At 35.9% G+C, this 27702-nt stretch overlaps 5 protein-coding genes across 5 annotated transcripts in view; 1 reads left to right on the top strand and 4 right to left on the bottom strand.

Annotated features, from left to right (window-relative positions):
* LOC136816675 (condensin complex subunit 3-like) overlaps positions 1-27702 on the top strand; it is a 177505-nt gene that overhangs the window by 80977 nt on the left and 68826 nt on the right. The window lies entirely within an intron of this gene.
* On the bottom strand, positions 761-4263 carry LOC136816673 (uncharacterized). Its single transcript, XM_067072998.1, has 5 exons — positions 4127-4263; positions 3392-3508; positions 2447-2566; positions 1654-1767; positions 761-1025 (listed from the first exon to the last, which is right to left on the bottom strand). The coding sequence occupies exons 1-5, from the start codon at positions 4179-4181 to the stop codon at positions 874-876; spliced, it is 558 nt and encodes a 185-aa protein (XP_066929099.1). The 5' UTR covers positions 4182-4263; the 3' UTR covers positions 761-873.
* LOC136816672 (transmembrane protein 26-like) lies at positions 5848-9533 on the bottom strand. The gene is made up of 3 exons (XM_067072997.1): positions 8945-9533; positions 7791-7972; positions 5848-7245 (listed from the first exon to the last, which is right to left on the bottom strand). Exons 1-3 carry the CDS (start codon positions 9480-9482, stop codon positions 6718-6720), a joined length of 1248 nt encoding a protein of 415 aa, XP_066929098.1. The 5' UTR covers positions 9483-9533; the 3' UTR covers positions 5848-6717.
* On the bottom strand, positions 13323-17691 carry LOC136816701 (uncharacterized). The gene is made up of 3 exons (XM_067073026.1): positions 17307-17691; positions 15050-15134; positions 13323-13786 (listed from the first exon to the last, which is right to left on the bottom strand). Exons 1-3 carry the CDS (start codon positions 17622-17624, stop codon positions 13332-13334), a joined length of 858 nt encoding a protein of 285 aa, XP_066929127.1. The 5' UTR covers positions 17625-17691; the 3' UTR covers positions 13323-13331.
* LOC136816676 (uncharacterized) lies at positions 19068-21542 on the bottom strand. Its single transcript, XM_067073001.1, has 3 exons — positions 21076-21542; positions 20514-20598; positions 19068-19933 (listed from the first exon to the last, which is right to left on the bottom strand). Exons 1-3 carry the CDS (start codon positions 21406-21408, stop codon positions 19467-19469), a joined length of 885 nt encoding a protein of 294 aa, XP_066929102.1. The 5' UTR covers positions 21409-21542; the 3' UTR covers positions 19068-19466.

Consider the following 27702-nt stretch of genomic DNA (forward strand, 5'->3'; position numbering starts at 1 on the left):
AAACGCACGTTCATGCTGGTTTCAAATGTTCAATTTATACTCAAAATGTGGATCGATCCAAACAATACAATTATTATAATAGTTGATAATGGAGTTAATAGTTTAAATTTCTGTTTCCTAACACGTTCATTTCAGTTTTGAATGTTCTTTCATAAAAACCGGTCAATTTTGTTTGAGGCTTAACTTTTCTTAATTTTTGCGATTATTTGGCCAAAATGTTTACTACCTTATCGGCCCTTTTTACGCCGGCCCTTATTGGCGTTATTTTAGGGCTCATGGCGTAATAAGGGCCGGTGTGAAAAGGGCCGATAAGGTAATTAGTCTTAAAAAGAGCTTAAAATCACATTTTCTAGTCTTGTGTTCTCATAAAGTAATAAATGGGTATACAAAAATTTTACCTTTGATACACGTTTTTTTATAAGAACAAACTATATTAGAACATAAAAGCTTCGATGGCCAAAATCTTTAGAATAAATTAAGAACATTATAAGCTGTGGACTCTAAAGCACCTGATTTATTAGAAAAATGGACAACATTTACTCAAAAAATGTTGAAAACAAGAACATGCTAAGAACATTTTTAGGCATGAAACTTGAAAAGCTAAGAACATCTGAACATCTGAACATCTGAAGGTTTAAATCATTTTGGATGTTCTTATAGAAAAAAACGTGTAATTAAAAACGTCGGATAAAAAGTTCTGAAATTAGAAAATAAGGGTTAGATTGTGGGAGATAGCTGAATAAATAAAAAAAAGAGCAACTGTCACAAAATCAATTTATTTTGTAATTCTTCATTTTCAATATTTACATAAACTTAACACAATATCAGATATCAAAGACGGTTCTTCGTGATTACACAGTGAATTTCCCTTCTTTAGTTATCGAATTCAAAATGCTCATTATCCATAAAATTGCCGGAACCATCCCCGGATCCCGGTTGTTCCGTTGTTTGAGGAGGTTGAGTGGTTCTTCTTGTAGTCGGAGGAGTCGTTGTCGTTGTCGTTGTAGGTCGTGTTGTTGTTTTGACTAAAAATATAAAAGTATGGAATAGGTTAAGGTTCGAGTGAACACGTGACAAGTGGCTGATATCATTGTATTGACACACTGTATTTCTTCGAATAAACACCCCGTTTCTTTAAGGGTGTGTTTAGTGAAAAATTTCCCTTCAATGGGGGGCGTTAATTCAAGGGGCGTTTTAAAGAATTAATTAATTCTGAAAGATACAACACAGAGTGAACACAAATCCAAGCCGACACTCAGGGTCTACCCCCTCTATATCTAAAGTGAAAATTTTTTTCGCTCACTGGCTCTCAATATTTTCGATGGGCTCATATGCCTTCAACTTTGGATTTTTACTTAAAAATTGCTCATTTTGATACTTTTTACTACAAATTTTTATATCTGAAAGCAAGAAAAAGGGCCTTTAAGTTGCTCCCCTCCTCTGGATGATCTGTGAAATCCTTCTCCCCTCCCTAAATTTGTCCCACCCCTGGCTCCAAAAAAGTTTCTTCTCCCCCATACTTGGTCTTCTTTCAAAAGTCCACCCCTATCTGAATCCAGGGGGAGGACACTATGCAAGCTCTTTCTTATTTTTGGCTATGGGATTGTTAAGATGTTTTGAGCCAACATTGGGCTTACTTCCACTTATTTTTACCTTGACATAGTCCACATAGAGTTTTGCAATTCTTTTGAGTCCATTCATGTGTACAATAATATTTCTTGTTTGGACGATAGCTCTCGCAGTGTCGGTGATCTTTACATTTTGGTCCTGAAATTAACATCGAAATTATATTAACATGATTCCTCTTACAAGGCTCTTCAGATCATGAAGCTTTACAGGACCAATGGACATAAAGCGGAACAGTGAAAGTAGGAGGAAAAGTAGGTTGGGAAATCTGATAGTAAAATTTACTTCGGGTTCCAAGCGAAACAGTCAATCAAAACTTTAGAGTCGTCTTTTTCGAAGTATTCAACACCCCTTTCTCAGTAACCGGAAAAGAATATATATAACCGCAATAAAAAGGCATTTCGATTTCTCCTATTTACAGGTCAGCAAGCTATTACAGTAGAGTCTCTTCAATTCTATAATTCAAATGTCTCCTTAACTCTAACAAATTTTTGTTCACGATACGGTGCTCTAGTTATTGAGACTGTAGGAATACTCCATTGACAGTAACGTTCTCACCAGTGACAAAAGTGCAGTAAATTTTACAATATGATAATTGTTTCTAGTTTTCTATAATTCAAAGTGTGTCTGTGATAAATATAATGGAGTCTTTATATTCGAACACGAACGAGGAACGTGAATTCGTTCAAAGAGTGAAGGAAATTTCGAGTTATGGAGTTAATAAAATACTCGGGTTGTAGAAGTTCGAGTTATAGAGACTCCACTGTAGTATAAAGTTGGAATGGAATTCTTCCTCAGCCAGATGAAACAAATTTCTCACCAATATCAGGGCATAAATCACACATTTGTTTACAATTCTCTTTCAGCCATGGATATCCACATAAAATGTCTTTGTTTGGCCGGTAATTCTCGCATTGGTAGCTATTGTCTCTACAAACGTCTGCAAAGAGAAGAAGAAGGAGAACTGAAGCTTGAATAGAAAGTCGATTCATCCGAAAAAAGGTCTTCATCCAGTTTGTTTTACTTTAGGTTAGTGTCATAGGCCTGGTGGTTTATCGTATCCTTCGATTTAATAAACGTAATAGAACTTTTCGCCTTTGATGTCATTTATATGCAAGCAGCCATTTTTCATACAAATCATAGATTGAAAAAAGATAAACCATTTCGAAAATGATGTCATTTATATGCAAAACTATGCAAATCTGTTTCGGCAATCTATGATTTGTATGAAAAATGACTGCTTGCATGTAAAATAACATCGGTGGCGAAAAGGTCTATTACACCATTATGGCAATAGTGGTTTTGCCTTCCTCAAAAGGGTAGATACATTAACTCGCTAACCCTCAAATGAGCACGGCATATCCTTGTTCAGGGGCTTAGCTCTCCTTTCCTCCCAAAAAACATTACACCACCTTACAATTTCCCAAAGCTAAACAAAGTTTGTAGGCTGCACCATCCCGAATCCTCCTCTTGCATCGTGTTTGCCTTAGGAAAAGTTTAGTGACGTCTCTACTCTTTAAGACATTTTTTCACGGGAAGGTCTATTTTGCCATAAATTTCAAAGGTGATTATTTTTTAATCCTAAGAATATTCATGTTTCGCTGAATTTATTTTCGGGGATTTATCAAAAAAAAAAAACGTGAAATTAAATTCAGCAAAAATATTTTCTGCGAAAATTTCTACCCCGGGGAAATTTCTTCCCTTATTAAAGGTCATCTTGACTTGAACCACGTGACAGACATCAATATCAATCAATTTTACTTACTGTTATTGCATCTTTCACACATATGCGGACAATTTTGTTTCGCCCATTGGTAACGACAATAATAATGAGGGTTCTGTTGGTACTGTCTGCAGTAATAGTGGTTTCCTTGTGAGCAGCCTGAAAAATAATATTGGATGATATTTTGACTTTTGATGTTGGTGCTTTTGGCCTTAAAATGTTCTTAACTTGTTCTTAACATTTGTGCCATCGAAGCCTTATGTTCTTATATAGTTTGTTTGTATCGTAAGATGATAAGGATAATGATAATATTACTCAGCAAATTAGTTGAATTTGAAAATCGCTTCAGAAAAATGGGGCAGGACTCCTTCTTTGTTTGAAATACCTTTCACTATCGGTATTACTTCGTCATCTCTTCTTTAACACACACAAAAGATAAAAAGACTTGGTAGGTATAATTCTTAAATCTGTGTCAGTCCAATACCCCTTTTCGACCGTAGCTGCCGATTGCGGCGCGTGTGCATTTTTTGTCCGTTTTACCACCCTAAAACCGTCCCAGTTTTTTTTCGCACCTAAAGACAATAGAAAAAAGTGTAAAAAAAGGATTGGATCGAGTTTAGGGTGGGTGGTAAATTAAATAATAAAGTGGCACGCACCTGACCGCGTGACTACGGTCGAAAAAAAAGTGCATTCGAGCATAAAAAAATCGAAAAAAAGCTTAATTCTAAGAGCAGTTTTATGGTAAAAATCGTGATCTCAATGCCTTTGTATACTTACTTCTTGCGCTAACAAGAGAGAATGACAAAATGACAAAAGTTACTTCCAACAACATTTTTATTTTCAATTCACCTGCTACCGACCTGCAGCCCAGTTGAATGCAATGTTAAATTCTATCAGAATTCCATCCAAATTTATTTGAGAGAAAAATTCATATCTTTCCCACTGATATTTGTAAAGCTAAATAATTTTGTTCAGTTAACATCAATACTATACGCCCTTATTATTAGTTTGTTATGAAAATAGAGCATTTGTGTATTTCCATGTCAGCTGAATCAAGTATAGGTGGGTGAACCAGTACTAATTGGAATTCAAAGTTACGCGTTTGGTTTCACTGATTTCAATACACTTTTTCGACTGTAGCCGCCAATTGCCGCGCGGGCAATTTTTGTCCGTTTTACCACCCTAAAACCATCCCAATCTTTTTTTTTGCACCTAAAGACAAACGTTATTAGAAATAGAAAGGCTCATCCTGTAATGTTCTTAATTGTCGAGATTTTTGGTTTTTAAATGCTTTATAGTGGTGTTAAGAATTGACTAAAATTTCCTATAGTTCGATTAGCTTAATGTCTTCTGAAGTTCAAGGTATGTTATTATTTTTTTCTAAGGTTTTTGCAAAATTACAGCCTTGTGATGGTACATGTTTTTGAATTTGAAATTCTAGCTAACCATTTAATGAGCAAATTATTTAAAAAAATACTCTTAGGTTCCAAATAAACGGGGGGGGGGTTGGAAAACTTTCTAGATTTCAATAAACGGGGGGGACCTAATTGCCGGGGGGGTTGGAAATTGTACTTCTGCAGCCCAAAAATAAGGTAAAAATAGGCTAAAATCAGGCTATTTAGAGCAAAATAAGGGGCCTTCTCTTTGACAGCTGAAAATATTCTTAGAGATTAATAAACGGGGGGTATTAATAAGGTCCGGGGGCAGTGGCGTTGTGGCAGGGGGGGCCGGGGGGGCCATGGCCCCCCCAGCGGAGCTTTTTTGAAGGGGCGCCGAAGAGCAAGGGGCGCCAAAAGAGATTTTTTTAAACGCCCCAATCTTAAAAATCATACTTTATGCGCCTTAAATTGCGCCCAGGACCAACTTTACTGAGATAATCTTAAAATGCTTTCAATTTTTTTCGCTCGCTTCGCTCGCAATACAGTTTAACTGGTAACTTCTTTGCAATCTAGCTTATTTATAAGTTTTTTTGTGTATAATATAGCATTATTAAATGAAAATCTAACTGCGCCCCAAGACCAATTTGCTGACAACAATATTGAAATCATAGAACATCAATTTTTCGCTCGCTTCGCTCGCATTTTACATTGTTTCTTTAAGTTTCTTTTCCCTCTAGCAAGTGTCAAATTTGTCTATTTTTATTTAGTGATTTAGGGTGTCTTGGCAGTCGATTTTTAAAATTTTTCTAGTCGGCCCCAACCATGGTGGGGCCTGCTTTTCCATTCATCAAAGATATATCTACTCTTCTCCACTAAATATTCCCTTCGTCATAATGCGTAGGCAAATGAATTAGTAAAAGTTTAGAAACTGGTGGGTGGGGGCACCAGTTTGGAAAATTGAAGGGGGGGCGCCATTTAAAAAAATTGACTTTGGCCCCTCCAGAAAAATTTTCCCACAACGCCACTGTCCGGGGGGGTTGGAAAATTTTCGAAAAATTAACAAGCGGGGGGGGGGCCGTTTATTTGGAACCTAAGAGTAAGGAAAAACAGCTTTTTGGATTTTTCATTTTTGTACTTTATCTTATTTAAAGTAATTTACAAAGATTTTTAATTTACAAAAACCAATATTTACATGCATCTTAGAAATAATACATTCACAGCAGTAGAAGTAGACACACACTATTTAACTCATGAATGGATCAAGGCATAATATTTTGATATAAATCCTCCCAAGGAACCAAATAATAGTTACAAGCAATTTTAGAATGAAATATCATCGCCCAGGGCTATAAGTGATTTTGTTTCGGTGGGAAAAGGAACCGCTTAGAAGTAAGCTTGAACGAGATTCCGTGCATTGTTATAGTTGCGACTTAAAGTTGGAAAAGTTGGAAATTTTGCTTTTCCATTTTATTGAGGAGGTATGACGTCCAGGGCGGTTTGGAAAATACAAAAATCCAAGGAGTTCTGATTTTTAGAGTGCAAAAATCCAGAGTGGTAAGCAAAACGAGGTGGGAAATCCAGGGTGGTAATTTAACTCCGATCCAGGGTGGTCCAAAAAATGAGAAAACAAATCAAAGGGTCTCCTGAAAAATTGAAAAAAATCTGGGTCGCTTTTCCCAAAAAAGACCTCAACATAAGGGGTACAAACTTTTTTTAACATAACCCATTCGATTTTAACCTTTTCTTCTGGACATCGAATTCAATGGTCAGAACCGTGATCATGCAGTAGTTAAAGATCCCGTCACTGGACTTCTTACACAACGACCAAAATAATCTGTACTTGAATGTTCTGTGACTCATCGACAAATCTGTCTCATCTTGGGTGCGTTGTTGGAAATTATATATCATGAACTTTTTGTGACCAACTTTAATGTCCCCGCTGAACCTTTTATTCAATAATGAAAGAAATGCCAATTTCAGACTTCTCGTTTATTGTACTCGAATATTATGCGTCTCTTCTTCAATATGTGTTGCCATGATAGCTAACTGTACATTATGTAGTTTAGCGGCTGCTTCTTCACGATATAGATCCGTTTCTATATCTTCACCACGGCACGTCAAAATCAAGAGCCGGTACACCAGCAAGACAGACACTATAGCGTTCTTACATGTAAAGAAAATATGCATTTCACTCACAACGTTATATTGAATGATAAGGTATAAACGTAACACAAGGAATGGTCCATCTTGCATCATTAAGGTGACGAGGATCTGGAACACTTCACCGTGTAGCTCTCGACGTCTTGTTCGCTCGTTCATTTGAACTGAAGATTCTGAATTGATCGCTTTATGTTTTGATTCTGTTGGCGATTTTGTTGTTGATATTTTGCGACCGCGACCTCTGTGTTCTCGGTTTTCGACAGATACTTTTCGCGTTCTTACGTCTTCTATGTACTTCTTTTGTACGTGCTTGTCACGATGGATCTCGGTACCAGATATTTTGCGGGTCGGTGCAATCTGAAGATAGATGAAGAATAAAGTAAAGGAGCTGAGCTGTTAACCACCTTTTTGATCCTTTCATTGTTTCATTCAAATTACGTCACATCACTCTAGTTTTGAGGTGAAAAAGTAATAAAGGGTTACAGAGACGCCTTGAGCCATACGTCAGTTGACTGTATCTTAGAGGTGGTGCAATCAGTCATATCCAATCGTGATCTACATTCAAAAATAATTCCTATTTCCCGAACCTCAGAGCAATTTTCCAAAAAAAGAAAATTTACTCTTAAAATGAGATCAAGTCATATGTAGAAAAACATTTTTCTTCGAAATCTGACGATGAGTCTACAGTCTACTGTGAACCCTATTTCTTTAAGTCTAGATTGGATTGGAACTACCCACGAGAATTTTTTCGCTCCCACGAGAGCTAGCAACTAATTTTTTTTCTTCTGACCCATGAGGTTACGAGAAGCACGCAATTCATCACACTCGTTGACGATGGCTACATTGAAAAGTTTAGGAGCAGAGTGTTTCAATTATAAAAAAGTCGGCATAAAGAAAACTACCTGGTTCTTTTTCGGTGGTTGTATTTGCTTCTCAAGATCTTCTTCTAGATCTTTCTTATCTTTAAGAGTCGCTGTAGTCACCAAGGTGAATTGAAGGATGGCCCACGTGTAAATTGCAATGACGGCTAATGTTAGTGATCGACTTGTTTTTACATCATCCTCTTCAAATGTCTCGAAAAGCTCTGTCAAATTAATAAGTTTCAAAAGTTTAAAATGGTCGCAATTGGGCTCTTCCAGAAAATGTCCGTACATGGGGGGGGTGGAGGATATAGTGTCCGGGGAGAGTGAAAAATCTACAAAATTTGCCTTGTCCAGGGGGGGGCAGCAAATTTGCTCTGTTTGGGGGTAATTTTGCCCTGTTTGAGGGTAATTTTGAATGTGCAGGAGGTCAACTGATGCTTGTCCAGGGGATTAAACCTGCTATCCGGGGGTCAAAAGTCACAATGTCCGGTGGTAAATTTCCCAGAAATGCTATATCCTCCTACCCCCCCCATATTCAAATTTTTTTTTCTGGAAAAGCCCATTAAAGAAATAGTGAACTTGTAGATTTAAGGATGCTCTTTCTTTCCCGGCAAGGTCTTAGTATGCTACCAGTTAAACGTATTGAGTATTGAAGAAATTAAATTGGTTGTCAAAATCCTGGTCACAAATCTTTTGCACCAATAATGTTCTTGTAGGGGAGGAAGCACTCTATATGAAAACTACCTAATGTGCGGACCAGAATTTAGCCTTTAAAATCGGACACTAACAGTGCAGAGAAGAATTTGGCAAACTTAAAGTAAATTCGGGCGGAAAATCTATTATCTTTTCCATTTTAACGCAAAAAATGGTCAGATTTTTCTAACTTCTCCCCCAAAAAGCTTTTTAAACGCTTACAGTGCACTTTCTCTCATTTCGACCTTACAGTGCACTTTGGGATACCTGAAAAACGTACCCTTAAGGGCTGCATATACAGTAGGTCGCTTACCTTGAGTGCCCCCCCCCTCCGGTTGTACTTAATACGATAAAGCTCTTTAAAGAAACACAAAGTGTAGGTACATCCTGAAGTAATACAAAATATACATGCGACCCTCTATAATTTTAGTTCTTTTGAGAATGGAACTTCAGTTCAGATTAAAAACGATTGAAAAAAAAACTTTTCAAAAACAACTCACCTAGAATATCCGCAGCGTTTCCAACGTAACCCAATAGCAATGCAGATAACTGATCACGTGTCATACTGCCACGTGGCATCAACCAACGGCCAGTGATCAAACCAATAATTATACCCAGTTCCCCTACTTTCTTACCAATGACCTCATTTGAGATATTTATACTTAATGGTTTTGGCGTCACTGGTGGTGCCTTGCTGCCATTTAAAGCGGCCGTCGGTACCGGCAAAATGAATAAAGGGACTGGAACCCGGTTTGCCTCTTCAATACGTTCATCTAATAACTCTAATTCAATAGCCCATATTATTGGGATCATAGTTAAGATGTAAAGTAATCCACTTGGCCAGAAATAAGTAAATTCTTGACCTTTCCGCACGATTAATGTGTATGCTGCTTCGAATATTAACAAGAATACCGGTATAGTGCAGGCCCAGTACCGCGGCTCTTCGTTGTTCTGGACTATTAAGTATGCGGACACAACACCGTGTAACAGAAATATAAAACGAGAAAGCAAAGATTTGAATAATTGGATAATCTCCATCCTTGTTTTTTATGTGTTCTCTAGAATGAAATTATATATATCGTAAAAATTAGTTTACGCTTCGCAAAAGGTCGACTTTGACAAAAATTCTATAGAAATGACTCCTGTAAAGAAACATTTTACATGCCGCCTGCAATAAAGGTCATAATATATTGAGAATTTCGGTCATTTTAACGCTTTTCAAGATTTAAAGTTCTGGCGAGAAAGTCGATTTTGGGCTATCTCTTTAATTTGATCGAACATTTCAATTTGGGAGGGGTTGGCAAACTTCCAGGCTATATTCTGAGTCTTATTGGACTATTTTTGAACTTTTGGATCATCAGATCCTAAGGTGCTAAGTCTTAAGTCTTATGTTAAAACTCTACCCTTCCAACTAGAGCACTTACAAATCGATTGTGGTTCAAAAGCTTCCCGGTGGATTTCCCTTTTTTCTCAAATATTATGACCTTGATTGTACATAGGCCAAAAATTTCAAATAATTCTTTTCTGCTACTTTAAGTCGTTTGCATCCAAGAATGAAATTTTATTAACTACGTCACATCTCCTTACATGCCATACCCTACATTGACCTGGTCAAAGTTTTCGAGGGAAAGGACCAGGGAGTATGAAAAAATTAATACCTTAAATAATTCAGATATTCTTTTTCGCTAATTTTCCTCTAATCCATATCAATAGCCTTTCTCATTTTTTCTTTCATCGGGGACTCGCTAATGAGTTGTTAAAATATCGGTTGAGCAATCGATTTTCGGAAGAATTTTTCGAAAACTTTCTTTAAACAAATACAAAAAAAATTGAAATTCAAATTTCGATTATATTCAACGATTTAAATTTTTGTACATTCCTTTTTGGTCTACACCGCTAAATTACGTACTTGTGAAAATATTTTATTCGTTTTTTTTTTATTTAACTTTTTTTTTTTACCCACTGGCATTGGGTGCATTGACAAAGGTATGCCTTTCTTGTCGCTTATTTTGCAGTCTACAGAAATATGCATACATATCCATTTTGAGTAAATTAGGTTAAATTTAATAAAATTTTAAGAGAATACTTTTTCCATTTGTAGATTTTGAAGCGAAAATGAATTAAGCTCAGCGCCTCCTGATCAAGAAAAAGTATCAATCTCTAGGACATTCTAGTTCAACACAGAAATCTCAAATCAAGGTAAAAGATTTACTTCTTTCCAATAGATCTTTTCGTTATTTTCCACAAAATGTTTCTTAAAAGGTTACAATTACATGCGTAACTATGATATGATATGTACTTCAATAATACATTCCAAAACCGTATCTTCTCCAAAAGTACCGCGAGATCGGGTAACTTGCATCAGTGGAGGCTAACATGCATAGCCCTCAAACGAATGACCTGGCTGGTCATTAAAATACACAGTTAAATCAAAACAAAAATGATATAGAGTAGAGCTGCGAGCGGAGCTGCGTAGTTCATTTGTTTTGAAATTTTGCTGCTTTGATTAGTCAGTCTATGCTATGCAAGTTTCCCTCCACTGATGCAAGTGACCTGACTTCACGGTATAACGCTTGAAAAAGATAGAAATTGTATAATGACCAAATAACCCACTCAAAATCACACCAAAAACTTACTCCATAACCCACTCATTAAAAAACAACAAAGTTGAATAACAATGTTACGAAAGTCATTATAAAAGTTGTCTAGTACAAATTTTTTGTCATTTTGCTGTGATTTCTCATTCATTGTATAATCACATTGCTACAGTGCTGAAAACGTTGTAAACTGTTCTATATAGGACGATATTATGTCAACTTAATGAAAAAAATACTTATATTTGTCCTATTTCACTGCAAAAAACCTGCTGATTACCTTTTGTCATACTATAACTCAAACGTAATCCAATTTGTCCAGCTTTTTATCAAGTCGCCTCTCTTTTGAAATTACAGTGTCAAGAAATAACATGATACTATTTCTTTTTTGCATATTTTCATAATAGAAAAAACTTAGAAATAAGTGTAGATAATTATACATGCGATTCAGATTACCAATTATTTTTTTTTTGACTTTAGATAATTGGTCTTTAATTGTTTACATCGTTGACCCAGCAACATTGTTACAATTACAGTTGACTTTCTGTACACGTTTTTTTTTATAAGAACGTCAAAAAATTCCGTGGATTTGAAGCCTAAAAATGTTCTTAAAATGTTTTTATTTTCAGCATTTTTTGAGCATTTTGATGTAATTTCTTAAGAAAATGCACGTTTTTAAGTCTCCAAAGCCTTAGAATGTTCTTGGAATGTTCTTAAATTTTTGGGCCTCGAAGCCTTATGTTCTTATATAGTTTGTTCTTATTAAAAAAAACGTGTACTGTATGTAACGTTCTACTATTCGACGAAAATCGAATTAGAGAGTGTCATTTGAACCGGGGGGTGTACTAGGGTTCCGAGCTGACCCTCGGACCCTTAGCGGCGGGACTAAAAAAAAGAAAAAATAAGAAATTTTCCCATTTTTCCGACCCTTATTGGGATTGAAATTTAGTTTTCTGGTTTTTCCAACCCTTACAGGGACTTTAAGGTCCCAAAAAGGCACCCTTATTAGTAGCACATACCTGTACCCTTCGCTTGCCTAAGTATTCCCCCCCCCCGGGCATCTGAACCTCTAAATGACTTTACAAGAGATTTAGTTTAAAACGAACAACCTATCGATCAGGAGTCAGGACACTACACGCTTTTTTTTATAAGAATGGCGTAAATTCATTTCATCATGGATATTCTTAACTTTTTAGCGAAAATCATCCTAAAATCATCTTAAATCATTCTTAGGTTAGGATCCTAATTTAGATTAGATTTAACATTTAGTACATACGTCTTAAGCATAAAATGGCATTACTTGGGGGTAATTGACAATTTATAATTGAAAATGCTCTAAAAATGGCATTCTTAGCTTGAGAAGCTGTGAGAAGCAAGATTCCATGATGGTGATATTCTTAGCATTATTCTTAATTTTTCTGGCCATTTTCATCATGGACATTCTTATAAAGTAAAAACATGTACACACTTTGAACAGCGCTATTTTCGGTCGAAATTTGTGTTCGATAGTTTTTAGATTGTCTAAATCAAAATGATTGCGAGTGTTTACTCATTGTGCCTCAGTTTTAACCTTAGGATATTTATGGAGATCCAAAAGTTCAAGAATGACCCAATAACGCTCAGAATATAGCATGGAAGTCTATAAATCCTTCCCAAATTGAAATATTCGATTACATTTATAAAATGGCCCAAAATTGACTTTCTCGCCCGAACTTCAAATTTCTAAAAACGAGGAAATAACCAAAATTCTCAATATATTATGACATAGATTTTAAATAAAGACAATTTCATGATATTTTTTAACTAGGATGAGTAAATAATGACAAATAAAGAGGTCAATATAATAAAGTACCACCAAAGGTTTGACACATTGAATTTCAAGCCCGAAGGGCTAGAGGCGAAACTTTAAACCCTTTTCTGGCAAGAGAAATTGAAGCCACTTATTTCCCATCGAAAACGCGCATAGAACGCGCCGTAATCATGACGACGGATTGTATCTAGCAGCTCCTTTGTTTTTGAGGACTACATTTTTTTAAATTTAGCGATAGATTCTAGTTTCAATCTGACGTTTGTGTAAAAACTACGCGCGGGCGTTCTGGATGGGAAATAAGTGGTTTCATTTCCCATACAGGAGTTTCGCCTCTAGCCATTCGGGCTTGAAACTCAATGGCTTGACACTGTCACCTTTCATCAAATGTTGTAACAAAAAGTTAGAAGAATAAAATCAATCAACATACGTATTAAAATGAAAAAAATATTTTACAACGATTTGTTTCTTTCAAAGTCAAACTTTTCATACAAATTTAGCGTAAACATTGACGCAAATCTTTCCGGAATTATCTTTTTCTCTTAAGTCAAAACCGTTATCAAAGAAATCTTCTGAATGCCAGATCTGTAACTCTTTGCCTTTATCTCCATCATACGGGGACTCCGGGATCTCGAGGACGAGCTCTTTAGAATTATGGAGATAATTGGGAACAGTATAATAACGTTTCGATGCTTTCAATTTTATATTAGGCACAATGATATCATATCTGTCATCACAAATGATTATACCAATAAATTGTTCTTCTTTATAAGGATAAGCACCCCAATATGTTTGCCCTGGTAGTAAGCCAAGGTTTAAGTAACCAGATACATAATCCAGTTTGAATGCAACAACTCGACCTTTTCTTTGAAGGTGAAATTTGCCGTATCTGTTGTCTTTGTTTTCGAAACATACAACTCGTTCATTTTGTCTTTCCCAAACTGAAATCAAAATATAAAAACATTGTGCTAAGGCAAAAATAAAAAAATGTAGTGTTTCCAGAAACCGGCCGGGTGAAAAAAAAAGATTTTTCTGACCCGGCCGCAGACTATGGGTTCATCTAAATGGTTCATCATGAAGAAAATCAAGTTGACCGTTCAAGCTATCAAACGTCGTTTGGTTAAATATCCCCGCTTGTAAATCAAGTTTTTGATACATTGATACAAGTAGTTGATACATTAGTATTCATAGTTTGTACATAAAATTTATCTTTAAAGTCCAATTTCAATGATCTTAAGTTATCAAAAGTAGCAAAAAAAACTTTTCCGGCCGGTCGCATGAGAGCATTTTTTCCTTCACCCACATTCCGGAAACACTACATTTTTTTATTTTCGCCTAATAAATTACTATTTTCATCCATCTGGTGGCTGTCGTTGAAGCCCGTGGGAGGTACTTATATGGTATTTTAGCTGAATACAATGTAAGGGTGTAATAGACGATATCGGATTTAGATAAATGCAATGCATTCTGGTTTCTAGGGACTCTCAAAGGAATTATAATAGATCAATTATAATAGATTATAATTCCTTTGAGAGTCCCTAGAAACCAGAATGCATTGCATTTATCTAAATCCGATTTGTCTATTAGTGCTGAATTGCAAGTCAGATGCATCTTAATAGTTTTGATTCTCACCCATTCTTATTTGCTTTCCACATTGTGCCGATATCTCGGGCTCATTTTCATCAAGTTGCTTCAGCAAAATAAGATATAAAATCAAACTACGCTGTAAGGGTCAGAAACGTTCGGTATTGTAAGGGTCAGATTTTGAATAAACCATTTTTTGGCGGCACCGTCGTTTAGAAATCGAGTGCCCCTCCCCGGCGTCAGCCGGGAGATTAAAAGCAATGATAAGTCTGCACTTTTACTGGCCTCGGTTTTGTAGCTCAAACTCGCGTTTCCGCCATCCTCAAAAGACTAGATCCATAATCTCGCTATTGCAATAATGGGCTAGTCCAGAAAAAATTTGGAGGAGATTTTTTTTTTAAAAAGGTGTCCCCCTGGATTTTTTCCAATTTTTCAGGACCCCCTTGGATTATTTTCTCCAATTTCTTTGGAACACCCTTGATTTTCGACCTCGTTATACTGACGACCCTGGATTTTTTATTTCCCAGACCACCTTAGACGTCGCACCTCGTACAAACTATTTCTGGAATAGCCCAATTGTGGGTCCCAAAAGAAACCTTCATCGCTTGATCTTTACATACCTGAATCTTTGAAATGTTTCCCATTTCTTTCTTTAGGATAACAAAATTGCGGTCCCATCTTTGATTTCTTGCAACCATTGTATTTCTAAAGAGTAAAGGGCAAATTTGAGCCATGATTTTAGATATAAATAATGTATATACCTTAACGTGTTGTTTTGTGTCTCGCTTTCATTCAGTTTTATGTATACAATACAATCTACGTCAAAATATATTGAGAATTTCGATTATTTTCTCGTTTTCACAGATTTGAAGTTCGGGCAAGAAAGTCACTTTTGGGCTATTTGCTAAAGTAATCGAATATTAAGGAGAGGAGAGGGTTTTCCCTTCCAGGCTATATTCTGAGCCTTATTGGACCATTCTTGAACTTTTGGATCCTCAGATCCTAAGTTGCTAAGTTTTAAGTCTAGTGTTAAAACTCAGAGTTAAAGTTATACCCTTTCAAGTTAGAGCGCTTTCAAATGGTTTTCGGCTATAAGATTTTTTGGGAATTCTCTTTTTTCTCAAATACTTTGACCTTAATTGTAGTTTTAGCGGACGATTTTTGATTTCCCCTTCATATCGGATTTAGTTGGCAATCCAGCGAATGTACCTTAACCTAGTCTAACCCATACCATGGTAGGGGAGTTATCGATCCCACAATACATCGTGGATGAGGTAAGAGTGCACTGGCCTCACGTCTCACGCTTGATCAAAAGCATTTGATCCATGGTTAGTGTCGAAAGGCTGTCACGTAGAAAGTTCTAACGAGACGACTCCTAAAACGCTCACTACATTACAGGATCGGACATCTTATGTAGATCGAAATAAGTCTCTAGTCATTATTGACCTTGTGAGAGTACCTTAGGAAGCATTTTGATATTAGAGGGGGTAAAATTCTTTATTGACAAAAGAATATTTAAATTTGTTACCTCTAGAATGCCTAAAGATTCACTCAATGTTTAATGCTTAGCAAATAAAGGAAAATAGAGCAACCTAGGGAGATAATGTGTTGCCCTCCCCTACCTTCGGGTAAGATAGCTATCAAAAGATGAGCCTTCCAGTAAGCCTCCAACTTATGGCGCGCCAAAGCGGAAATAAATACTATCTTTTTAAAACAATACTATCTTCGTTTAAAACATACTATCTTTTTTTTAAAACATACTATCTTCGTTTAAAACATACTATCTTTTTTAAAACATACTATTTTTTGCTTAAAAAATACTATTTTCGTTTAAAACATAGTATCTTTAAAAAATAATACTATTTTTACTATCTTTCATACTATCTTTTTAAAACAATACTATCTTTGTTGTAAACATACTATCTCGTTTAAAAAATACTATCTTTTAAAAAAATCTATCTTTTTAAAAAATACTATCTTTTTTCGAATATAGGTTGCCTCGATTATTCAAATTTGTGTAATTTTCATTTTGAGGGCGGTGTAATGGGCGTTGGTTTTTCGTGTTTATTTTATATGGCCTCATCCGCCCGCATGTAGGACCAACATAACAAGATGGCTTCCGGCTCCCTACAAGATCTGACCTGACTGACAGTAAAATGGCTACTCGTGGCAGACCATTGAAAGATATCAACGAAGACCAAGTCCTTGCACTAAAAACAATAGGGTTCAAATGGAAGGAAATTGCTGATCTTATTGGACCATCCAGCAAGCATGGTCCCGCCGTCCCACCATGCGTGGGTCATGCATGCAAACTTTAAAATGACCGAGGCAAGACGTGCTAACCTCGTTTCCAGACTGTTTTCGAAAAGATAGTATGTTTTAAAAAAGATAGTATCGTTTTAAAATAGATAGTATTGTTTAAAAAAAGATAGTATCATTACAAAAGATAGTATGTTTTTAAACGAAGATAGTATGTTTTAAACGAGAATAGTATTTTTTCAAACGGAAATAGTATTTTTTCAACGAAAATAGTATTTTTTGAACGAAAATAGTATGTTTTAATCGAAAATAGTATTTTTTTAAAAAGATAGTATGTTTTAAACGAAGATAGTATTGTTTTAAAGAGATAGTATTTATTTCCGCTTTGGCGCGCCGTACCAACTTTCATAGAAGGACTCACTTATTCTACTTACAATACAGCCTTTTTAAACATACTATTAATGTAAACCTGTCCATAAATTAAGCACAATCTTTTGATCCATTTATTCTAAATCCTTCGGTCAACCCTTAAAGAAAACTTTGGGAAGCCTCGTGAAAAATAAGGGCCGTATGGCTAAGTACGTGATTTCCTTTATCAAAAACGTATTTTATATTTACCTCTGGTGTTTCCCCTGGTCCATAGTAAATCCATCCTTCGTCACTTTTCATTTCCAAATGATCATCCATCAATTTCGATTGTCCCAATAATTCACATTTTCCCATTTTCTCATTGACATTAATAGATTTGCATGTTTTCTTAGCAGCAAGGCAGTGTGTTAAACATGAAATATGATTAACTTTGGAGTCAGAAAAGATTTTGATGACTTCACCAGTGAATCGCTTGTTTCTGAGTGTGTCGGTAAATGTTATTTCTTGAGATTTGATTTGTCCAAGACAAAAATACACTGCAATCAAAACTCGCTTTGAGATCTTCATTCTGTACGTCCTATCTTTAAAATCTTCAGCTTTTCAATATTCCGTCAAAACAGGGACAGCATATATAGATGTTGATTGGAACTAAGAGGGGTTTTCTTCCCCAATTGAGCTTACGGGCTTCAATTGGGACATACATTTTTGGTAAATATTTAACTGTTAGGATTTTAATTAACTTAGACTGTTGAACCCTGGTGAGGGTTTTTTTAAAAGGATTTAAAACATCGACAATCAGCCCATCGAACATATGATGGGTAAGAAAGCTTGGCAACTCTTTATGACAGCCACAGCTATGGGTTTCAGAAATCAAGTAGGGAAATAAAAGAGTTTATAAACAATAATTTTTCCTTGGTTGTTATGTCTTTCAAAGTAGTTCGAAGCTCCATGCTATTGTAACCAAATTTTACATGAAAGGTTTTCACTTTCACGGTTTTTTTTTAATTTTCTTTCCTTAAGAACCTAATCTAAACCTAAACCGATCTTCTTTTCCCTAATAAAGAAGAAAACAAACTATTTTGAAATATCAAACTGTGCTTAAAAAGTCCGAACTATTGTATTTACATTTTGTCAGTAGTTTTATCTTTTTGAAACCATATGTTCCAAAATTTGACAGTACTTAATTAGTTTCTCGCCGCAGTGTGCCCGGGAAAAGTGTTAAAAAATTTTCATGCTATTTCATTGGATGAGCAATTATTAGTTGAAACTAAACTGGTTCCCGGTTCCTTATTCTTGATATTAATGATAATACAGTTGCCACTCTCTAATTCGACGTTCTACTATTCGATAGGCTCCCTTATTCGATGAAACTTAAAGTCCCCGTCAACAAGAAACTCTCATAAACGACGCTCCCATATTCGATAAGCTCCCTTATTCGATGAAAATTCAATTCCCCTTGAAGATCGAATTAGAGAGCGTCAACTGTATATACATATTCTATTTGGTAAATCGTATATTTCAACAACAAAAAAGCTTTACATTTCATCTGCAGATATTAGCTGCCAAAAATGTGCATGATCACAAGGTCAATAAAATACACTCATTTTCCTTAATAAAAACAATGAGGCTCAAATTCGCCAAAAAATAGATGCAATTTAAGGACAATGCCGAGCCTAGAATTACTCAATTCTAAGCTGCTTTAGGGGTCACAATAGTAAAAATTTGCTCTTCATCTTTGATTTTTTCTACAGTGATTAGATTGACACATGCGCGATAAAATTTCTATTCTTTGTCTTCAGAAGTTAAAATATTTTTTGAAAACTTAACCTCTGATACTCAGAGCAGCTTTAGGGGTCACAGTAGTAAAAATTGGGTATAAGTCCTAAAATAAAATACCTCAATTTTACCCTATAAATAAGAACAGGATAAGAACAATTTAAGGATCAAAATGCCAAAAAAAATGAGAACAGACGACACGAGCTTCAGTAAACATTTAAAAGTTCTTATAAAACTTTGTTAAATTAGCTCATTCGTAGATTTAGCGTGTAGATGTCCTACCCAGTACTTTTTTTCTCAGTGACCCGCAGTAGGGATTAAAAGAATAATCCTAAGTACCAGGGGGAGTTGAAAATCTCTTATATTCACTGGGTAGGAATTACATACACCTTTTCTTAATTTTACCATTTTGTGAGTATTTTTGTACAATTTACTAAAAAAATGAGTGTCTTAGAGTGTCTTAAAATGTTCTTACAATGTTCTTAACAACTTCATGTTGTCATATAATTCTCATGTAATTTACTGTCTTCGATTCCAAGAAAGGATTGTGATTGAGTCCAAAACAATAGTTTCCTGTCATTTTTCTCATCGCAGGAAGAGGCTGATTTTCTCTGTTACCACGGGTAGGTTTTTCTACTTCTGGTACTTCACATAAATATTGGTACAGATTTCTCCTGAGTTATCATACTCATGTTTATCATAAAAATCTTCTACGTACCAAATTCTTAATTCTTCACCTTTATCTCCATCATATGATCCTCCTCTGATGTCAAGAATCAGTTCTTTAGAATTATGGAGATAACCCGGTATCGTATAATAGAGATTGTTAATTAGCTTATTCGAAGGTGCAATAGTTATACCTCGTTTGCTTTTTTTAATTAATATGGTCAATGCGTTTTCACTCAGTGCAGAAGGTGCGGCATTTTCTTGCAGTTGCCATCCCCAATAAGTATGTTCGTTAGTTTTCCTAAATGTCACAAAACCAGTGACATATTCCAGTTTAAAAGCCAAGATTCGACCTTTACGCTGAAGACTAAATCTCCCTGGATTGTTACCCTTGTTCTTGAAGCATATTTCTTTGATATTTTGTTTCTCCCATACTAAAAAAAATGAAATTTTTAGTTGTGTGAGTTGAAATAATCTATATTTAAGGTTGTCAGGATTTCGATTTGATTACCTAAATAACTTTCTAAATAAGTTTCATAATTAGAATTTTGTTTGGACCCCTTTTTACATTTTCTATATTTGCCAAGGGGTAAGATCTCTGGGGTGGTACTAGGTTTTTGAATTGACGGGTGGTGTGCCGCCCGTGAAAGTCAGAAATTTAAGGGGTCTCAAATCGAGGAATAAGCCGAGCTTTAGTGAATTTTGGGACCCTTGACGTGACTTTTTTCTAAAGTTTAAGCCTTTTTTAGAATTTTTAGTTTTCTTTGTAGCTATTAGGGGTACAGAAATTAGATAATAAAGACTTACTTTAGTTTAAATTCCTTGGAAAGCTCGTAGAAAATTTCACTGTTAGTATATCCGACAATGGCAAATAGAGTGGAAGTATGAGTACACCAGACATTAACACGGAAAGGTTTTAACTCAAAATGCAAAGCTTTCAACTGCTAAAATACCAAACACCTAGACTTTAGATCTGGAGTATAAAATATTCAAAAAGTTGAATAAAGTGCAAACCTGTTTCACCACAATTCTTCCCAGTCTTTTCTTTTGGACAACAAAATTTTGGTCCTTCCTCACCACGTTGACATTTCTCATAATTCTGAAAAAATTTTGAATACATGATCAATTCCCACGATTTACTTGTTGATAAAGGATTGGTCCCGGGGGGAGGGGGTACTACCCTTGTCGACCGACGGGGGTGCTCCGCTGAGGTTCGAAAAATGGACCCTGCGTGGGACTCGAAATTTGCGAAAAAGGACACCCTGAATGAGACTGAAATTCCAAAATATTCTAAATTTTCTACTTTTTCCCCAAATTTTCCAAAAATAGGCACCCTACGAGGGACTGATTTTTCTATTTTGGTGTTTTTGCGACCCTACCTGGGAGTCGTGGAGGTTAAAAAAGGTACCCTGACCAGGAAACCCTGATTACATGCGGTAGAAATAATCTTTATTTTTATCTTCTTTTGATCTTCATTTTCGAATATTTGAAGAAGATTTAAACTTAAAATCATCCAATCAAATGTCGCTATTTACGTTTGTCGGATAATTATATAAAAAACATCAAAATTAATTACCCTTGGTGTTTCCCCTGGTCCATAGTAAATCCACCCTTCGTCGCTTTTCATTTTTAAATGATCATCCATCAATTTCGATTGTCCCAATAATTCACATTTTCCCAATTTCTCATTGACATTAATAGATTTGCATGTTTTCTTAGCAGCAAGGCAGTGTGTTAAACATGAAATAGGATCAACTTTGGAGTCAGAAAATGTTTCAATAATTTCACCAATAAATCGGTAATTTCTACGTGTGTCTGTGAAAAGTATTTGATCTTCAGTCTTTATCTTATCAAAGTAATGGAAGGCAATTACGCCAATAAGGATTAGATTTCCCTGTAAGATTTCCATATTTTTGCGTTATTCCATTTCGTTGGTTTCGTTGGTTTTCCCTTTTCCCTAATCTACTACTTTCTCAAAAAAAAAAAACTTGGAAGTTTCTTTTTATAATTAAAAATCTTTGAAACATCTTTCTTTACGACGGATCTGCAAATCTGTCCCTCTTCATTTTTAATTATCATACGACAATAGTGAAGTGATGGTTCCACAAGCTGTCAAACCTTTTTAGACGATTCCCCTTTACACATATTTTTTTAATAAGAATACACTAAGAACATTTTAAGGCTTTGCGGACCTTAAAACACGTATTTTCTTACGAAAATGAACAAAAATAAGAACACGTTAATAAAATTTTTAAGTTTGAACTAGGTGAGAACATCCGGGGTTCGAAAATTTTGGAGGTTCTTCAAAAAAATCATCAAATAATGTGAAAAAAATCTGAGTAAATATCTATATTATAATACGCTTAAAAAGAAACTGCTCCCATTCTCGCATGAAGCTTTTTTGCTAGCGATTTTTAAGCAGACGGCAATTCTTTTTAGCGCCTTTTCTGTATTGATCTTTCAATTAGGCAATTTTCAGGCTTAAAATGAAAGCTGTGAAAATATGTATTTTTCCCTTCGTTTTTGACCATTTTCAAGAACACTTTGAAATTGAACACTCATTCTATTCTTGGACCTACCTCCGGGTACCCCGGTGGAGGTCCTATAAATTAGCTGATGTCCGTTCGTTCGTTCGTTCGTTCGTTCGTTCGTTCGTTCGTTCGTTCGTTCGTTCGTTCGTTCGTTCGTTCGTTCGTTCGTTCGTTCGTTCGTTCGTTCGTTCGTTCGTTCGTTCGTTCGTTCGTTCGTTCGTTCGTTCGTTCGTTCGTTCGTTCGTTCGTTCGTTCGTTCGTTCGTTCGTTCGTTCGTTCGTTCGTTCGTTCGTTCGTTCGTTCGTTCGTTCGTTCGTTCGTTCGTTCGTTCGTTCGTTCGTTCGTCTGCTACCAGCTTTTCTCAGGATTGGCTCAATTAGTTTTTTCTGATTGTTGGCACAATGATGCAAAATGGCAATGCCCAAAATGTGAAGGAGCCCGATTTTCAAAAAATATGCCGGAAAAACTGTTTTTTGGGTATTCTCTCGAAAGTTTGTCATTGATTTTTTGCTCAAAGATGCGTATTAACAATGCCCAAAACATGGCCGAGTCCGATTCTTGAGAAAAAAAATTTTCGGCCGAAAATGCCGGAAATATGCCGGAAATCGCCGTTTTTCTGGATTTTCATTGGACTTTTCCCTTTTAATTGGTTGTTTTTCATTCAAAATCATTATTAATAGCAATGCTCACCATCAAAAATGTTCCAATTTTCAATAAAATTGATTTTTGAAGCCGGAACTATTTAAAAATCGCCGGAACAACCTATTTTCGCCGGAAAGACAGTATTTCTTGAATTTCTCGAGCTGTACTTAATATTTTTTTATGAAATTTTGCACACTGATGCAAAATGACAATACCTAAAATGCGACGGAGCCCGATTTTCGAAAAACATCTTTTTCCGGCCGAAAATGGCGGAAATATGCCAGAAATATGCGGGAAAAACCGGTTTTTTGACATTTTCTCGAATTTTCATCCTTAGTTTTTAATGATATTTTGCAGAGAGATGCGTATTCGCAATGCTCAAAAAATGGCCGAGTTCGATTTTTGAGAAAAAAATTTCCCGGTTGAAAATGCCGGAAATTGCCGTTTTTGCAGATTTTCGTTGGATTTTTTCCTTATATTTCTATGTTTTTCACACAAAAACATTATTGATAACAATGCTCACCATCAAGCATGATTCAATTGTCAATAAAACTGATTTTTGCGACCAGTACTTTCCATTTATTTTTTCCCTACAATCCTCCCTCTCCCCCCATCAACAATCAATGATGAATTTATTGTGTTGTGCATTTTCGCTAAATGCTATATTTTCTGACTGAATTTTTTCATTTTTCTCCTCGCATTGCTATTTAACTTTCATCATCAGGTAGGTCCATTCAGCATCTAGCTTGTTCTTTTTCATTTTTAAGTATTTGATTTTCAGATTTTCAAAGCTATTCAACACCTTAAAAGGCACCCTCTGATGTCTGCCCACGGTGGCTGGCCACAACGGCTGGCCAGAACGACTGAACTACTACCCTGAGTATCAGAAGTTAAAATTTCAAAGAATATATCAACCTCTGAGGACCAATTAAAGAAATTTTATCGCGCATGTATCAATCTATTCACTGTAGAAATAATCAAATATGAAGAGCAAATATTACCATGTTAATGTCTAGCAGACTGTATCAATATACATATTTACTATTGAAAAATTCCCCAGAAAGTGTAATTGAAATGAGTTTCTCTAAAAAGAAATCTTCTACATGATTCTCAAACGTATAACAGTAATTACTAAATTATTAATTATGGTAATGTTACTTCAATGTACCTTATCGGCCCTTTTTACGCCGGCCCTAATTTAATGCCGGTCCCTTTTACGTCGACCCTTATTACGCCACAGTCTGATTTTGGGCTTACGCCAATTAGGGCCGTAAATAAGGTCAAAATTTGTTAGAATGGCTATTTATGCTTCAATTTAAATTAAAATATCATTTTTCAGAAGTAAACTGTTGACAATTCCATTGAAAATCACTGAATCGTATACCCAAAATCCCTTAAAAAGAGAAAAATGGTCAAAAATTAACGCCACTTTTAAGTAAAATTTGTTATTACGCCAAGAGCCTAAAAATAACGCCAATAACGGCCGATAAGGTAAATCGAAATAATAGATGAATCTTTTTGTTATGATTCTCTATCGCTATGACTCTTTTTTAAAAGCGTTGATGACTTTTTTAGTTGTGTTTTCAACGATGCAAATAAAAATATCAACTTTAAACTTCATCCAACTTCATCGTCATGGTTACTTTTCTCTGCGTTGATTACGAGCTGAATAGAATCTCGATTGGTCGTCACAGGTCGATACATAATTTCGGCATGTGATTTTCACGGTATGTACATGGCTGGCGATAATCGGCACACCTTCGCCAAATATAAAATGGCAAAGTCTGTTCGTGGCATGGTTTTTAAAACCCTTAGGATAATTTTCCCAATAAAGTAATCATCGTTTATGTATATTTTCATTTTGCGACCAATATTATACGAGTATACGGGGACAATTTTGAAATATTATCCTCAATCGACGCCGAAATATACTGGCAATTTTGGGTATTCTAACGTTTCAGTTTCAGTACTCTTCCACCTTGTTTTATTGGATTTTTCGATTTGGGAGGGGTTTAGTGGCTTCCAGGCTATATTCTCAGCCTTATTGGAACATTTTGAGCTTTTAGATCCTGAGATCCTAAGGTCTTCCGGCGTTGATTGCTGATATAAATCTTGTTGTGATCACCCCTGTTGCTTTTAGAAGGGTTTCAATCATATCTGTTCGTGTAGGCCGAAGCAGCGACCCTTTTTAGGTTTTTTCATAAATCTCCAACATGTATTTGAGAGATCGACATCTTTGTGTTGCTGAAAATTTACAGACCAGAATTGATAGATTTGTTCACAATTCTAAAGTATATTTTCATTTCCAGTATAGTCATCTTCAGAAAGAGACTCCTATTCACGTTTTTTTATGAGAACAAACTATATAAGAACATAAGGCTTCGAGAATAAGTTAAGAACATTTTAAGCTTTGTGGACTCAAAAGCACCGAATTTCTTAGGAAACGAAAATGGACAAAAATACTCAAAAATTTGCGAAAATAAGAACATGTAAAGAACATTTTTGGACCTACCTCCGGGTGCCCCGGTGGAGGTTCTATAAATTAACCCATGTCCGTTCGTCCGTCCGTCTGTTACCAGCTTTTCTCAGGATTGGCTCATTAGTTTTTTCTGATTTTTTGCACAATGATGCAAAATGGCAATGCCCAGAATGTGACGGAGCCCGATTTTTAAGAAAAAATTTATTTGGGCAAATTTGGGCCAAAAACTACCTAAAAATAGGGTTTTTTGGACTTTGTGCAAAATCCTGTCATTACTTTTTTCCGATTTTTTGTACGAAGATGGAGGGCAAGATTCTCTAAAGAATGGCTGAAGTGGTTTTTCCCGGAAAATTCTTATTCGCCTTAAAAAACGGATTTTCGTATTTTGGGGGAAATTCCCTTTAACCAAATAAGAAAATATAGCTTTTAACAATGTTGACTCATTATTTTTTTCTGATTTTTTTCACAATGATGCAAAATGGCAATGCCTAAAATGTTTCGGAGCCCGATTTTCGAAAAAAAATATATTTGGGCAAATTTGGGCCAAAAACTGCCTAAAAATAGGGTTTTTTGGACTTTTTGCAAAATCCTGTCCTTACTTTTTTCTGATTTTTTGTACAAAGATGGAGGGCAAGATTCTCTAAAGAATGGCTGAAGTGGTTTTTCCCGGGAAATTCTTATTCGCCTTAAAAGACGGATTTTCGTATTTTGGGGAAATTCCCTTTAACCAAATAAGAAAATATAGCTTTTCTCAATGTTGACTCATAATTTTTTTCTGATTTTTTGCACAATGATGCAAAATGGCAATGCCCAAAATGTGACGGAGCCAGATTTTTAAGGAAAATTATTTTGGGCAAATTTGGGCCAAAAACAGCTTAAAAGGTTTTTTGGGCCTGAATGTTTTAAGTGATTTTCGTATTTGGGGAAATTCCCTTTTACCATTTTACATTATTCAACACACAAGCTTTATTTTTCCATTCTGAATTTTTTGTCACTTTTTTCTTATTTTCATCTGATGTTAATCATTAGGTAGGTCCATTCAGCATGTTGCTTGTTAGGCTTAAAACTCAAAAAGTTAAGAATATCCAGGGGGGTACAAGAGTTGTGAGCTGATGGGGGGGGGGGGGTGCCGTCCGACTTTAGAACTTTGGACCCTTACCGGGACTAAAAAGGAGAAAACAAAGGAACCCCTGGGAAACATCTCAAGGTTTCAAAAACTTTGAATGTTTTTATATAAAAAACGTTTAGTCATCTTCAGAAAGAGATTCCTTGCCTTCAAAAACTGTCATTACCTTATTACACGAAAATCTATAAGATTTGTAAGGGCGTGTAACCTCTTGGAATGTCTGCAGCTTATTCCGTCTAGTTGTTTCTCTTTTCTGTTTCATTAGCTCTGAAAGATAAAGGACTTTTTCCCACTTACGGGGGCCACCGCCCGGCTTTTCAGCACAGGCGCCCTATTAGTGTAGAGATTTCGTCCCCGTAGACCTATATTCACTAATTCTTATTAATGGAGTGAATTTTTTATCTGGCCCCATTCCCAGGGAATAAAATACTCAATATGTGTCCCAAAATAAGGTATAATTCATCATCATCATCTTTCGACCGCGGTCGAGATGATGGATTCCACCCTCTGGCGCCAAGAATCGCGGTCGCGCATGGCAGTCTCCAGGTCACTATAAAGAAGTCCAGTGTCTCTGCTAACTGCGTCAGTAAAAGTTAACTTTCTCGATCTTTGAACCAGCCGCTTGGGTTTCCAGAGTAAGAGAGAGGAGATGACTTCTGTGGATGCACGAAGGCAATGACCAGCAAACTGAACACGTCTAGCCTTTAAGATGTTTGAAATAGGCTTAATCGAACCATAGATGGTGTTTTTGGTGGGATGATCGCGCCAGGAAAGATTTTTAACTCTTCTTAGAAGGTGTGTGTATGTTCCATCGAGTTGTTTTTCTAATTTACGTGTGAAGGACCACGTTTCCGAACCATAAAGAAGGATAGGTTCTATGGTGGATTTAAAAACTTTAATCTTAAGGTTAGAGTCAAGAAGAGAAGATGCCCAAATTTTGTGTAGTTTGTTACACGCAATCCAGGCAAGTGCTTTGCGAATCTTAAAATCTTTTTCAGATGACGAAATATAGGAGCCTAAGTATTTGTAATCGTCAACTTTCTTTAATTTGATTCCTGCAACAGTTCTGATACTTTCGGAAGGATCAATGGGATTGAGACTGAAAAACTCGGTTTTTGATTCGTTAAGATGTAAGCCTATGGAATTTGCTGCCGATTCTCTAGTGCATTTAGTAATTTTTGAGCGTCTGAAAGCTTAGAACTGGTTAGAGCTATATCATCAGCAAAGTCTGTATCAGTGAGATAAGTCGCTGGACTACGAGGCCCAAGTTTATGTTCAAGGAGAAAACCACAATGTGAGATTTTATCAACAGAAACACGCATGATGTAATCTACAACTAAAATAAAAAGAAACGGGGCGAGGGTATCACCTTGCAAGATACCTGCTAAGATGGGAAAAGTATCAGTCTCGCCGCCTGTAGTCTGG

This window comes from Clytia hemisphaerica, unplaced genomic scaffold, assembly GCF_902728285.1.
Source record: "Clytia hemisphaerica strain Z4C2 unplaced genomic scaffold, Clytia hemisphaerica genome assembly, whole genome shotgun sequence".
NCBI lineage: Eukaryota > Metazoa > Cnidaria > Hydrozoa > Leptothecata > Clytiidae > Clytia > Clytia hemisphaerica.

Excerpts from the sequence above, each read along its gene's own strand:
- LOC136816701 (XM_067073026.1), bottom strand. The coding sequence starts at position 17,624 with ATGAAGATCTCAAAGCGAGTTTTGATTGCAGTGTATTTTTGTCTTGGA. Across the intron at positions 15,135-17,306 it reads GACCAGGGGAAACACCAGAG|AAATACAATGGTTGCAAGAA; the intron begins GTAAATATAAAA and ends TTTACTCTTTAG. Across the intron at positions 13,787-15,049 it reads GAAACATTTCAAAGATTCAG|TTTGGGAAAGACAAAATGAA; the intron begins GTATGTAAAGAT and ends TTTTGATTTCAG.
- LOC136816673 (XM_067072998.1), bottom strand. The coding sequence starts at position 4,181 with ATGTTGTTGGAAGTAACTTTTGTCATTTTGTCATTCTCTCTTGTTAGC. Across the intron at positions 2,567-3,391 it reads GTGTGAAAGATGCAATAACA|ACGTTTGTAGAGACAATAGC; the intron begins GTAAGTAAAATT and ends TTCTCTTTGCAG. Across the intron at positions 1,026-1,653 it reads TCTATGTGGACTATGTCAAG|TCAAAACAACAACACGACCT; the intron begins GTAAAAATAAGT and ends TTATATTTTTAG.
- LOC136816672 (XM_067072997.1), bottom strand. The coding sequence starts at position 9,482 with ATGGAGATTATCCAATTATTCAAATCTTTGCTTTCTCGTTTTATATTT. Across the intron at positions 7,973-8,944 it reads AAACGCTGCGGATATTCTAG|AGCTTTTCGAGACATTTGAA; the intron begins GTGAGTTGTTTT and ends TTAATTTGACAG. Across the intron at positions 7,246-7,790 it reads AACCACCGAAAAAGAACCAG|ATTGCACCGACCCGCAAAAT; the intron begins GTAGTTTTCTTT and ends ATCTATCTTCAG.
- LOC136816676 (XM_067073001.1), bottom strand. The coding sequence starts at position 21,408 with ATGGAAATCTTACAGGGAAATCTAATCCTTATTGGCGTAATTGCCTTC. Across the intron at positions 20,599-21,075 it reads GACCAGGGGAAACACCAAGG|AATTATGAGAAATGTCAACG; the intron begins GTAATTAATTTT and ends AAATTTTTTCAG. Across the intron at positions 19,934-20,513 it reads GAAGAATTGTGGTGAAACAG|TATGGGAGAAACAAAATATC; the intron begins GTTTGCACTTTA and ends CATTTTTTTTAG.